The sequence below is a fragment of the Eptatretus burgeri genome, chromosome 1 (assembly GCF_056783735.1).
Source record: "Eptatretus burgeri isolate ZD-2024b chromosome 1, Ebu_testis_v1, whole genome shotgun sequence".
NCBI lineage: Eukaryota > Metazoa > Chordata > Myxini > Myxiniformes > Myxinidae > Eptatretus > Eptatretus burgeri.
The window spans coordinates 44,961,790-44,977,042 of NC_140961.1; the positions used below are offsets into that span (position 1 = coordinate 44,961,790).

Below are 15,253 nucleotides of genomic sequence, written 5' to 3' on the forward strand. Positions count from 1 at the left end.
GATATCTGATTGCAAGGATGTTAGTAGTGAGTATTATTCATAATTTACATTAACAATTTGGACAGTGAAGTTAAGTGTCACCTTTTCTATATTTGCAGATGATAAAACTTGGACTTGTGGTAGAGGGATAGAGGGTGGTGATCGGATTCAGGAAAGTAGATACATTGGCAGATGCTGTTTCTTTGTAAGGTGCTGAGATTGGAAGAGAATAATGAAAATAGAGATTATATGATGCAAGTGGCAGTCTTGGAGCGCATCACACAGTGGAAGTATCTCAGGATAGTAATAGATACAGGTGGAGGTGGGGGTAAGCAGATCACACAGTGCCAGGCAGCTCTCGGTAAAGCTAACAGGGTTTTACGTTGCGCTCATCGGAGGATAAATCGGAAATCAAGCGGTCGTTTTAACACTATAGGAATTTAGTGTTCAGTTTTGGTCACCATGTCTGAGGAAGGACATACCTGCCATAAGGACGGTACACAGTGTGGAGCTACTATATCGATTCCAGGACTTTATGCATTACAAAGGAGATTACAAGAGAATCTGATAGATGTTTAAGATAATGAAAGGTGTGGACAAGATAGGTGCAGTAGAGTAAACAGTGTTTAGACCAAGAGTCACAGACTGAGAGTAAAGAAAACAGGACAGTGTTGGTTAATACATGGAATGGTCTCACTGGAAAGGTCGTGGAAGTGGAGGGGGTAGATAGGTTTATATTGGAATCAGATAGGTACCAAGATGCATTGGAGATGGAGAGGTACAGGATATTGGTGGAACTTGCAGGTAGCTTGTGTGGATAGGTGAAGGAAGGTGCAGCACAGGCATGATGGGCCGAATGGCCTCCGCCTGCACCAAAGTTCCTTGTTTGTGCATTTGCAAATAAAAACTGGGAAATAAGTGGTCATGGGAAACGTTTCTGTCAGGACCTCAGCAGTGGACATCAAGTTGGTGTACATTAGAGAACTAAACGAGGAAAGGAATGAGCAATACTAGTCAGATGTGAAAGAACAATAAACGATGTTATTGAAAACACAATCGGAGATTGCAGCGATGGTTTGATGTGATCGAAACCCATTCGTTTCTCCAAAACGGGTAAAGATATCTGAATAAAACAAATGTAGTCCACACATTAGTTCTTCTCGCCATTGAGTGCGAAGTTTTGTGATTCTGACACTGGATGTCTCAGTGCTACGTCAGTCAAGATGGCAGAGGGCAGCGCAACTGTCAGTGCTGTGAAGCACTGGAGATGAGGTATGAGCACCATTACGATCCTGACGGCAAGAGACGGAAAATGAAATACCACCACAAAGGATCATTATCCTGACTTGGCTCCGTCACATTTTGATATCTTCCCCAAACTTAAGGAACACCTTGTTTTTGTTTTTTTTTTCCTTCCGAGAACATTTTTCTTCTGACGATGATTTCAAGGCCGCTGTGAAGCGCTGGTTAAGTCAGTGCAGTTTGATTGTGACATCAGGAAACTACTTTAACTTTGGTGTAAATGTGCATATGGGTTGGAGGTATACAAGGTCAGGTCATGGGCACCATATAATCCCCACCCCGTCCCTCCACCACCGTGAGGGTGAGGAGACGACTTTACTGACTCCTGCTAGAGAGAAGGGGGATTACTAGCCGTGGCATGAAGGGTATTTTCCCCATTTTCCTCACCATTCTCCACCCCCCCCCACCCCCATCACCACTTCAAGGCCAATCCCAGATGGAGCGGGTGTTTCTAGCTATATTAAAATAAGGCAATTCTCTGCACGTCTGTTTGTGGAATTGAAAAAGGCTGGGCTAATCTGGAGAGACGACTCACAATTTTCGCTTCTACATGTAAGTAGCAAGTGGAGCCTGGTGTTGGCTTCATGGTTAAGGTGGCTGGATTAAGATTTTAGGGTGTTGAGTTCAAGACTTTGTCATGCCGGTGAAATAACACCAAGTGGGCTGACTGCCTGTCATCCTTCAGATTGCTAAAAGGAGAAGTGAGTGTGTATGTGTGTGTGTATGTATGTATGTATGTATGTATGTATGTATGTATGTATGTATGTATGTATGTATGTATGTATGTATGTATGTATGTATGTATGTATGTATGTATGTATGTATGTATGTATGTATGTATGTATGTGTGTATGTGTGTATGTGTGTATGTATGTGTGTATGTATGTGTGTGTGTGTGTGTGTGTGTGTGTGTGTGTGTGTGTGTGTGTGTGTGTGTGTGTGTGTGTGTGTGTGTGTGTGTGTGTGTGTGTGTGTGTGTGTGTGTGTGTGTGTGTGTGTGTGTGTGTGTGTGTGTGTGTGTGTGTGTGTGTGTGTGTGTGTGTGTGTGTGTGTGTGTGTGTGTGTGTGTGTGTGTGTGTGTGTGTGTGTGTGTGTGTGTGTGTGTGTGTGTGTGTGTTGTTTTATTTCCCCAAGACAAAGATATTCCAAGTGTTTGACCAGTTTTTGATTTCGTCAAGGTCTGAAGAGAACAGAGGTTGTTACCTGTCTGTCAGCAGAGAGATAGACGATTTTCCAGAGAGTCAGTGAGATCATTGATTAAGATTAGGAATAAGATGACCAGTTGAGATAAACACCGTCTTGGGGTACTCAAGCTTTCACATGAAGAACGAAGGGCTCTGTTGAGAGCCACACATTGGCTACAAGAATCTGTGCACGAGAGAGAGCAGGTTTCTGTGGAAGAATTCCCTGGCTGAATTGATGTCAGGGGCAGTAGATATAGGAGACCCGTCCTGAAGTGTGATGACTACTTGCAGTCCCTACCATTTTGCCTGGGTGAACTGCAAGACTTGCCAGCGCTGTGGCTGCTCTCTGAGAATGGCCAGAGATGTTGACCTTCACAAGCACATGATCAGATGAGCCAATTGGGGCAGAGGACAAGCAAGATACATTGGTGGGGAAGTTGGTCATCACGAAATGCAGAAGCGAGGATTTGCCATTGGGAGAAATCAGTGTGGTAAAATTCACAGATTAATTCAGTCCCACGAAGTCACAGAAATGCCATGGCTGGTGAGAGCTACCAACACCCAGGCAAGTTGCCAGATGACAATTTAAATCACCACATGTGAGGAAGAGAGAGTTGGGATGAGCGATTAAAAGTTGGTCCATGTCGTCTCAGAGAGATGTTGATCGAGTCGTCACTGTTGGGAGGACGATACAACACATAGACAAACATGAGGTGAGAGCTCGCAGACAGAGGTACTGATTACAAGTTGAGACAAGTCTGAAGATGACGATGGTTCACGAGTGGTATTTGACGATGTAGATTGTTTCAGAAGTCAAGGATGAGACAATGTGATAATTTTTGACCACGTTATAAAAATGATCAACATGATGTGGTACGAGTGACGGGTCATTAGCTGCAAAATGTCGAAAACCCGGTTTCGTTCAACAACTTAAAAAAATTTGACCTTTGCATAATCTTTAAAGGTCACAAAACAATGTTGTGGACATTAAAATAAGGAAACAGGATACGTGCTATATCTTATTTGAGTTAGTTCGTCGAAGAAGGTCGAAAACCCGGTTAGATTCCCTCAACTTCGAAAATTTGACCTTTGTGAACTTTAAAGGTCAAAGGTCAAGGATTATGACCTTTGGTGCAAAACTTCCTCTGGAACATTCCAGGAACAATATAACATCATATAGGCTATATGGCATTTCACACTCCTCGGATTATCCATACTTTGATGAAATGAGTGTAAAAACAAACTTGAAGGGGGCGCCACGGGCAAGGTGTTCGAGATCGAGCAAAATGGTTTCAAGACTTTAGGTGGAGAATGACCTCAAGATTATGCATAAAAAAATATTGTCATCCGAGCTCTCAAGGTTTGGGCAGTCATATGATTTTTGTCAAAATTCGCAATTTTCTAAGTTCGTGACCTTGACCTTGGGACAAAAATGAAAAAAAAAAAAAAAAAAAAAAAAACGAGCTCCGTGGAGCTATGCAGGTGCCATTGGGCTAACCAAATACCGAAACCCTCTGTCAGATTCGACAAACCCCCTAGTAGTGGGGCAACTTAGCTAAATATAGCATAACAATTGTGCATTTTGTGAGGAAAGCACCAAATTTGGCACACTAGTAGCCTATCATATTATGAACAGATTTGGATATTGGGCCATCTCAAATTTTTGATGGCAGTAGAAAATGGCTGCCACAGCCATCAGCCGCTGAATTTGAGATGTCTCAGTTTAATAGATATTAAAACTAACAAGTCTGAAGACGACGATGGTTCACGAGTGGTATTTGACGATGTAGATTGTTTCAGAAGTCAAGGATGAGACAATGTGATAATGTTTGACCAAGTTATAAAAATGATCAACATGATGTGGTACGAGTGACAGCTTATAAGCTGCAAAATGTCGAAAACCCGGTTTCGTTCAACAACTTTAAAAATTTGACCTTTGCATAACCTTTAAAGGTCAAAGGTCAAGGATTATGACCTTTGGTGAAAAACTTCCTCCGGAACATTCCAGGAACAATATAACGTCATATAGGCTATATGGCATTTCACACTCCTCGGATTATCCATACTTTGTTGAAATCAGCATAAAAACAAACTTGAAGGGGGCGCCACGGGCAAGGTGTTCGAGATAGAGCAAAATGGTTTCAAGACTTTCGGTGGGGAATGACCTCAAGATTATGCATAAAAAATATTGTCATCCGAGCTCTCAAAGTTTGGGTGGTCGTATGATTTTTATGTCAAAATTCGAAATTTTCTAAGTTCGTGACCTTGTGATGAAAATGAAAAAAAAATAGAGCTCTGTGGGGCTATGCAGGAGCCATTGGGCTAACCAATTACCGAAACCCCTGCCAGATTTGACAAACCCCCGAGGAGAAGATGCAAATTGAAATCAGCTAACCCCTAAAAACACATGTTTTTTGGGCGTGGCTCCGCCCATAATGGGCGCACCACGCCCATTTTCAGGAAAACACAACAAGATCATGATATAATCCTCCCACCAAAATTTTGTCAGGATCGGATCAAAACCCACGGAGCTATGCTCGGGACAGACAGACAGACAGACACACAACAATAACGAATATAGTGGTCACTTATTTTTTTCGTGAAAATATTTTTTCATGAACCAATTACCAGTATTACCAATTGAGACACATGTAAGGCATTGCTCCAATCTTGCAACTTCCTTTGTGCATGGAATTATCGCATGTAAACCTCTCCATTGCCTTTCCAGGAATCCAAATGGCACACACTCACTACAAGTCATTTGCAAGACGCCAGGCTGGTTACCATCAGTGATATGTAAACGTTCAGTACCAGCACCTTCACAAGGTCTATAAATCCCAATGCAAGAATACTTTAAAGAACACCTGACTGCAGACCTTGGGACAAACGGATGAGAGACTCGAGCATCCGGAGCGTTGTTCTCGCAGCATTGCGTCCATTGCTGCGCCTATGGTACTGGTAGTACCGAGAGAGCACACGGTCTGCGGCAGGTGAGAGGCAAGGTTGCAGGGCACGGGTTGCACAGAAGTATGCTTGCATCTTCTCCATAGACCACAGGTCTCCTGACTTGCATGGAGAGGCTGGGGATATAAGTACAAGATGCAGTATGCATAATCATCAATTGGTTTCACGATGGATTAACAGATTAAACAGTGATGGTATTTGGCTTGCCCCCTCCACCCCAAAGTAGTAAGCCATCAGATATTGGTGGCCTGACCTTTTTGCTCCAAGATGAAAGAAGAGACAACTCTATCCCAGTCAGAGTTCTGAGTGTCAAGCAGGACCAATACCAGGTCAAAACGACTAAGCAGAGGACTTGTGAGAGCCACGTTCACACTCAAAGGCTGCTGGGTGTCGTAATGTCCTTTCGGATTGGTTGCTGCCAGAACAGTGGCTCGTGTACTCAACTTGCAAACTAGGCTATGATTGGAGAAAGGAAGAGCCAAGTTGTAAAGCATGGTTGAGTGGAAAGGATAGAGAATGCCATTTTAGAGAGGGAGGGAGGGGACTTACCCTGCCTTGGCAACACTGATGCTCTGTTGTTCCATTGCTTCATGTATGCTGCAGCGATCGTGTTCCCGTATCCCGTTGAATTCGTCGATGCAGCATAGACCACCGTCTGATAGTACAAGCGCTCCAGCTTCCAAACCCCAGTCACCGCCCTCGCGGACGGCTGCCACCGTCAGTCCTGAGGAGATAGGGTGAAGCTTTGAAGGAGACATGATGTGTCGAGGGAAAGGGAGGAGCAGAAAGCGTTACAATGGAGTATAGTTTTTATGTCGGTCTGTGTTGCGGACAAGTTAAAACAAATCAATTTTTATCAACTGAAAGCCACGAAGAGTATCTTAACAGATTGGAAGCAAGGTGCACAACATCAGTCTCACCTCGCATCCCATGAGCAGTAAACTTACTCATCGGCTTTCATTTGAGAAAGATGCAATATTAAAAAAAATATATTGTTTTACTCCATTTTTAATATCTAATAAATGAATCAGTTTTTTGTCTGTCTTTTTGACACTACGGGCATTTCCGAGTGTTCATAGTTTATTTCGTTTCCACACGTTTCTGATGACTAATCGCTTGACAAGCCAGCACGGTCATATTAAACACCATCTGGAGATGACCGGAATGTCAAACAATGTACGAATTGGACAAATGAACACTTCTTCACAGTACGAACTGCTGTTTCGGTCAATTCTGCATTTAAATTTTGAAATTTGGTTCAGGTTAAGAGATGCGAGAGCTTTCAATTAAAAAGATTGGAGAATTTACCATGGATTCCTTTGAGATATATATATATATATATATATATATATATATATATATATATATATATATATATATATATATATATATATATATATATATATATATATATATATATAGAGTTGGGAAAACAAGTATTTGATACACTGCCGATTTTGCAGGTTTTCCCACTTACAAAGCACGTAGAGGTCTGTAATTTTAATCATCGGTACACTTCAACTGTGAAAGACGGAATCTAAAACAAAAATCCTGAAAATCACATTGTATGATTTTTAAATAATTAATTTGCATTTTATTGCATGAAATAAGTATTTGATCACCGACCATAAAGGAAGATTTCCGGCTCTCACAGACCTGTTAGTTTTGTCTTTAAGAAGCCCTCCCATTCTCCACTCATTACCTGTATTAACTGCACCTGTTTGAAAACGTTATCTGCATAAAAGACAGCTGTCCACATTCAATCAATCAGACTCCAACCTCTCTACAATGGGCAAGAACAGAGAGCTGTCTCAGGACATCAGGGACAAAATTTTAGACTTGCACAAGGCTGGGATGGGCTACAGGATAATAGGCAAGCAGCTTGGTGAGAAGGCAACAACTGTTGGTGCAATTATTACAAAATGGAAGAAGTTCAAGATAACAGTCAATCTCCCTCGGTCTGGGGCTCCATGCAAGATCTCACCTCGTGGAGCCTCAATGATCATGAGAAAGGTGAGGGATCAGCCCAGAACTAGACGGCAGGACCTGGTCAATGACCTGAAGAGAGCTGGGACCACAGTATCAAAGAAAACCATAAGTAACACACTACTCCGTCATGGATTAAAATCCTGCAGCGCACGCAAGGTCCCTCTGCTCAAGCCAGAGCATGTCCAGACCCATCTGAAGTTTGCCAATGACCATCTGGATGATCCAGAGGAGGAATGGGAGAAGGTCATGTGGTCTGATGAGACCAAAATAGAGCTTTTTGGTTTAAACGCCACTCGCCGTGTTTGGAGGAAGAAGAAGGATGAGTACAACCCCAAGAACACCATCCCAACCGTGAAGCATGCAGGTGGAAACATCATTCTTTGGGGATGCTTTTCTGCAAAGGGGACAGGACGACTGCACCGTATTGAGGGGCGGATGGATGGGCCATGTATCGCGAGATCTTGGCCAACAACCTCCTTCCCTCAACAAGGGCATTGAAGATGGGGCGTGGCTGGGTCTTCCAGCATGACAACGACCCGAAACACAGCCAGGGCAACTAAGGAGTGGCTCCGTAAGAAGCATCTCAAGGTCCTGGAGTGGCCTAACCAGTCTCCAGACCTGAACCCAATAGAAAATCTTTGGAGGGAGTTGAAAGTCTGTGTTGCCCAGCGACAGCCCCGAAACCTGAAGGATCTGGAGAAGATCTGTATGGAGGAGTGGGGTAAAATCCCTGCTGCAGTCTGTGCAAACCTGGTTAAGAACTACAGGAAACGTCTGATCTCTGTAATTGCAAACAAAGGTTTCTGTACCAAATATGAAGTTCTGTTTTTCTGATGTATCAAATACTTATTTCATGCAATAAAATGCAAATTAATTATTTGAAAATCATACAATGTGATTTTCAGGATTTTTGTTTTAGATTCCGTCTTTCACAGTTGAAGTGTACCTCTGATAAAAATTGCAGACCTCTACGTGCTTTGTTAGTGGGAAAACCTGCAAAATCGGCAGTGTATCTAATACTTGTTCTCCCACTGTATGTATATATATATATATATATATATATATATATATATATATATATATATATATATATATATATATATATATATATATATATATATATACATATATATATATATATTGTTACGAATCTGCGCCCGCCGGAGTGCAGACAGCTGCTTTTTAGCCGAATTGCGGCCGTACGCCCACCGGACGGACAATTCAGTCGCGACTTTCCGGAACAACGCCGAAAACCAGTCACGGGTGTGTTCCAAGCGCACACCACGGCCTAGTCAATATTCTACCCGCACACGACAGGGTCAATCGCCGAATTGTCGATATACCTAATTATTCGCGTGGGCAGCCTACCAAGAGACCGTACCTCAGCGAGGTCTGCTTGGACACGAACCGCTTAAGCGGTTCGTTCCATTCTGGGATAACCGAGCGGGGTATTATCGCGAGACCTCGCTGGACCCGATTCTTTTATCGGCTATCAAAAAGCCCGCTACCATTCCGAAATGCAATATGGCGTTTCAATGGGGAAAATGACACGACAAACAGGTTCACATTCAAATAAGCACATTTATTATTTTACACGTATACAAACAATCATGCAATGAATTGGTGAAACACGCATGCAGTTGATTCGTGATGAATGCGGGACGAGACCTAGACGCGAGCAAGGCGAAGCGCTTCAACCATCTACAATTAATCATGTACAGTCACTTAACAGTTTCTCTACTTAACGGGTCACGGCGCCACAACTTCCACACAAATAGAAGAAAGGAAAAGACCCCCTTAAAGACAAGGGGGTCAGACTGGACACCTTAGTGTCTTTATGTCCAAGGAGCTTGGTTGACCGAAGGAACTCCAAGAGGCCGCCGCAGGTTACCTCCACCCTCATGGTGACTTGCTTGGGCATCCCTCTTGGACCCTCTCCAGCTCCTCACTGACTGCGGGGACCCCACACTCCAGGCTCCAGCGCGGCTGCCCACAACTCCACACTCTCACACGAGCCCAGACCTCCACTCGCTTCTCCTTACGCTGCGTTCAGCGCGCGCTTTTATCTCCACGGCCCTCGCCCCTCCCTTTCGCCCCCCTCCCTTCCAGCAACAGGGCGTTTCCTCGCTGAATCGGGGCCTTTCCTTTATGTCTTCATACCTTTCGTCTTTTCCGCACGTTTGTCATGGGGGGGGGGAGGGGTGAGGCCGTCGTCCGTTCTCCCCCGATGAATGCCAGGCTTCTCGCAACCGTGCTGAGGTGGAAATGCGGTGGTGGTGTGGTTGGCGTTATGGTGGCGTGGCTGGCGTTTTGTGGTGGTCTTGATGGTGGTGTGGCTGGCATTTGTGGTGGTCGTGAGGGTGGTGTGGTTGGGCGGTGGTGGTGAAGGTGGTTGTTGTGAAGGTGGATGTTCGTTGTCTGTGGGGATGTTGGCGGTTGACAAGAAGGTGGTTGTGGTGATCGTGGTTGGTGGAACTTTGTGGTGGTAGTGATGGTGGTTGGTCCAAAATAACGATAGTAAAAGAAAAACGGCCAACTCAAAGATCACAGCCCTGTCCACACGGATAAATTCCCATTAAACAACGGTGGGGAAATCTAACTGAACACGGACTTATCGGCATAACTGATCTAAGGACCTATATGGTGCTCTGCGAATTTCCACAGCCCTAACGATATATATATATATATATATATATATATATATATATATATATATATATATATATATATATATATATATATATATATATAAATATATATATATATATACATACACATATATATATGTCGAATTAATAAAATTAGCCTGGTGTTGGCGCAGTGGTTAGGGCAGTGGCTTGGGATCCAAAAGGTCCTGAGCAAGCCCCGTTGGGCCACTGAATTAATACACCAGGGGGTTGACAGCCTGTCATCCTTCCGAGGTCGGCAAAATGAGTACCAGTGTACTGGGCCGGTGTATACCCCGGTTAAAATAGGTGTACCATATCCCTGTGTCGTAAAAGGCAACCAGGGTTGCGTCAGGAAGGGCATCCGGCGTAAAACATGTGCCAAATCACTATGCGGATCATACGGATGATTCGCTGTGGCGACCCCGTACGGGAGCAGCCGAAAGAAGAAGAAGAAGATATATATATATATATATATATATATATATATATATATATATATATATATATATATATATATATATATATATATATATATATATATATATATATATATATATATATATATACACACATGTCGAAATTCGCTAATGCGTTACAAAAGCATGACAGCCGGTCAGAAAAATCATATTCAAATAATTCCGCTCAATTCGTCACTTCCGGAATCATTTGATACCACATTTTTGGGTTTCACTCATTATAAACGCTTCCAGTCACTGGAAAACGAAGAAAATATAGAATGTTTGCCAAACAAGTGGGGTTAACGTGCGTCAGGTTTGACTGAAATATGAGGGGATAAAATGCCGTTTTTCACATAATAGCAGAGCTATCACAGGCATTACAGGCTTCTTCATCTTAAAACAATGACGTGTTGTTTGTGCATTGCCACTAGGCACACGTCTACAGCGTCATCACTTCTGTTGTACCTCGTTCACGTGACCTGCAGACCACTTTCATGTGCGTAAGAAATTGACAGACCCGCATCATCAGTTTTGTTGGGCGTTGTTTTGCACGATCGGCTATCAATCGAGGAGATTCATGCAGACCGGTATACTACAATTACGATGTAATACATATAATTGATATCTTTATTACAATGCAGCTAAATAGTAAAGCTTATCATCATTTATGCTCCCCCATGAAACTTTGACGGACACATATTACGCACGTGAACCGAGGAAACATCGCTCCGTACGAGCAATTCGTCAATCTTTCCGGCGAAACGTGTTGCAGAACAAAGGATTCTGAACATATTCTCTGGGGGAAAGGCGATTAATATTTCAACAGACGTATGCGAGTACGACTACTAGTGGTATGCAAATATGCGTTTAACGCGGACGTCACAAAACTAGTGCATCGGAATCAACGTTTTTCGGAACAAGATATGTAAAATCGGACAAACGATGAATTTTGATGTCGCGCACTTTATTACGGACGTGTCCTATGATAGGTAACTACGTAGTGGGAAAAGAATATTCGACACTGGGCAAAGGTATCCAAAAAAAGAGGCAAAATTATAACGTACCGAATTCCATGAAGGCAATGTAACGCATTAGCAAATTTTGATTTTGATCATATATAATCGTTGAGATCATATATAATTGATCGTTGAAAGTGTGTGTTTGTTTGTGTGTTTGTCTGTGACCTATACATGCGAAAAGTACTGGACTGATCCTCACCAAACTTCACATGCTGACAGAACATGTACCCGGGAGTGTCCCGATGTAAAAAATTGTACTTCCGACTTCCGACGTAATCACCTGATTTTGTAACATTAATTTTTCAAGTTCAGCTGATTGACATGGGGCCAACGCCATTTGCAATAGAATGAAAAAAATAATGCAACAGTTAATTGACGACAATGACTTCCGGTTTCCGAATTATGACGTCATCACCAATTTCGTAACGTTAATTTTTCAAGTTCAGCCGATTGACATGGGACCAACGGAATTTGCAAGAGAATGAGAAATTAATACTACAGTCAATTGAAGACAATGACTTCCGACTTATGCATTCGACACACTTTTCGTAACGTTAATTTTTCAAGTTCAGCCGATTGACATGGGGCCAACACCATTTGCAATAGAATGAAAAAAATAGTGCTACAGTTAATTCTGAATTCCCGTTTCCGAATTATGACTTACGCATTCGACACACTTATCATAGAACCTATTCACATCAACAAACGCCTCTTTTAATGGATGATTAACACAAGTCATATTTTATTGTACATACATGATTACATTACATGTTCACACAGAGGGCGTCTATTATACACATTTCGTTGAGAACAGTAGTGGATCAATCAATACACAAATGTTCATATTATACGTACACATGCGGTGCAGAGACCGTCTTATATTTCCTCACCAAATATAGACGACACGGCGTCCATGGTATTTGATACACTATCATAGGCCTTATTTACATCAACAAAAACCTATAGAGGTCTATTATACACATTTCCTTGAGAACAATAGTTCATCAGTATCAGTACATGCCACCTCACATCAATAGAGGTCGTCTAATATACACTTTCGTTGAAGCGGAGATATTTTTTCTTGAGCAATTCCTCATCATCAAGCAGGTTTCCTCATCAAATCCTCACCAATTCCTCATCCATTTCTCATCATCAAGCAGGTTTCCTCATCAAATCCTCATCCATTTCTGATCCATTTCGCATCCATTCCTCATCATCAATAGGACCAGTACCTCTATCAGGAGATTGTGCTAAAATAGTGACTATTTACTTTTGTATAGTGGCAAAAGGTTGGTTGTGCTCATTCCCACGGATGCCAGTGAAAAATCACTGGAACTCCCGCACTTTTTGAACCGGACCCGTGCGTTTCGTCGCAGGGCTCCCGGGACTAATTGGCCTCCCCAGTTGGCTTGCGAGGACTCTCGCGACCTGAGTTGTAGGGGATAGTCCCCCGACGAGTTGCCCCAAGCACAACCACCACACATAAAATTAATCCAAACATTAATACATAATAGTAATATTTTGATAATTTTCATAAATTAATGATGCCTCCTAAAAAACGAGGAAGCAGTATTGGGAGAAAAACGCCACACGCGAAGACTGTGAGAGCGTCACGAGATGTCGAGACCGAAGAGAAAACGACAACAAGGCGTCAAAGAGACCGGTTGCGTTCGGCAGTTGCTCGGCTTGCAGAGCTGCCTGAAGTTGCGGACGCTCGGCGCCGAAGCGATCGCCAAGCAACTGCAGCAGCGAGAGAAGCAGAGCTGCCTGAAGTCTCGGACGATCGACGCCGAAGCAAACGGTTGCATTCAGCTGCCAATAGCGCCGGCCCTTTCAAATCATCGAAATTGGAAAGAAGCCTTTAACTATAGACCGCATAATCAGTATCAATTGATCCCTATACTTCAAATAGGTGGGATGGATGAGATCTGCCATCATTGTGGGGCAAGAAAATTCAAGAAAGAACCTCCTGTTGTGTGTGTTGCAGTGGAGGGAAAGTGAAAATCACTGATATATACGAACCACCAGAACCGTTGAAGTCTCTGTTGGATGGTACAGCTGCTCACTCGCAACATTTCCTAGGCAATATCAGGAGGTATAACTCATGCTTCCAAATCACATCATTTCGAGCTGAAGAAGTTCAGTTACCGGGCTATTTCCCTACGTTCAAGGTTTGTGGGCAAATACATCATCGAGCCGGGGCCATTTTGCCACAACCCGGAGAAGAACCGAAGTTTCTTCAGATCTATTTCATGGGCGATCACAATCAGGAAGCTCAACGTAGGTGTGGCGTTGTTAAAGATGTCTGTCTCGAGTTGGTTTTGGACTTGCAAAAGATGTTGCATGAAACTAACAACATCGTAAGAAGTTTCAAAACAGCCTCAGAACAGGTTCCCAGTGAAGACATGAGGGTTGTAATTCATGCTGATAGAACTCCTGCTGGAGAGCATGAGAGAAGATACAACGCCCCACAAGTGAATGAAGTGGCCATCGTCATCATTGGGCAAGAATTCAATCGGCGTGACATCGTCATACACTGCAGAAATGACCAACTGCAGAGAATCAGTGAGACACACCGCTCCTATGATGCCCTGCAGTACCCGTTGATTAACTGGGAAGAACAAGATGGCTATTGCTTCCAAATATGGCAGTTCAATCCCATGACCGGACTAATGAATGTTGGAAAAAAAGTATCTGCTAATGATTACTATGCATACACAATCATGCACAGGCAAAATAGTTTCAATATTATTTTGCATTGTCACCAAGTGTTTCACCAGTATATAGTTGATATGTATGCAAAGATTGAGTCTGAACGATTACTATTCATCAGAACTCATCAGCAGCTGTTACGTGTGGCTGATTATATACATCTCCGTGATTCTCTAACCAATGACGGCCATGCAAATGTTGGTCAATTAGTTATATTACCATCATCATTCACTGGTGGACCATGGTATATGGCAGAACGCACTCAAGATGCAATGACCTATTTTCGAACTTTTGGAAGACCGGACCTTTTCATTACTTTAACCTGTAATCCTCAGTGGCCAGAAATTCTCAAAGAACAATTACCAGGACAAGTCGCACATGACCGACATGATCTAATAGCGAGAGTCTTTCAGAGGAAAGTCATGCTGTTGATAGATCCTATGACGAAATTTAACGTGTGTGGGTTTGTTGCTGCCTACACGTATACCATAGAATGGCAAAAACGTGGTTTTCCACACGTACATAGCCTTCTTTGGCTCAGAGAAAAACTTAGACCCACCCAGATTGACTCAGTCATTCGCGCTGAATTGCCCAACCCAGAAGAGGATCCGTTTTTGTACGCTATTGTGAAACGTCATATGATCCATGGTCCATGTGGGGTCCATAAATAAATATATCCATGGTCCATAAATAGCAAGGCACCCTGCATGAGAAATGGAAAATGTGGAAAGAGGTTCCCTGGAGAACTCCTCCACGAAACGCAGTCGGATAAAGATGGATATCCGTTGTATCGTAGGCGGGCACCTGATGATGGTGGATTTGAAACAACGGTTAGAAGTTCACGGTATTCCTGAACCCATCGTTGTTGATAATAAATGGATCGTTCCATATATCCCATTACTCTCCACTATTTTCAATGCCCATATCAATGTTGATTACTGCAATAGTATAAAAGCTATCAAATGCAAATACATTCA

General features: G+C 42.8%; 1 protein-coding gene across 3 annotated transcripts in view; it reads right to left on the reverse strand.

The window, feature by feature from the left end:
- The window catches only part of MCM9 (minichromosome maintenance 9 homologous recombination repair factor), a 71,567-nt gene that overhangs the window by 28,144 nt on the left and 28,170 nt on the right, over positions 1–15,253 (reverse strand). For 2 of the 3 annotated variants that reach the window (XM_085881480.1, XM_085881473.1), the window contains 4 exons: positions 5,979–6,153; positions 5,683–5,885; positions 5,342–5,545; positions 82–192 (listed from right to left, as the gene is read on the reverse strand). In XM_085881480.1, coding sequence (XP_085737606.1) covers positions 82–192; positions 5,342–5,545; positions 5,683–5,885; positions 5,979–6,153 — 693 coding nt within the window. The remainder of the gene's footprint in view (positions 1–81; positions 193–5,341; positions 5,546–5,682; positions 5,886–5,978; positions 6,154–15,253) is intronic. The other variant, XM_085881476.1, reaches the window with a different exon arrangement.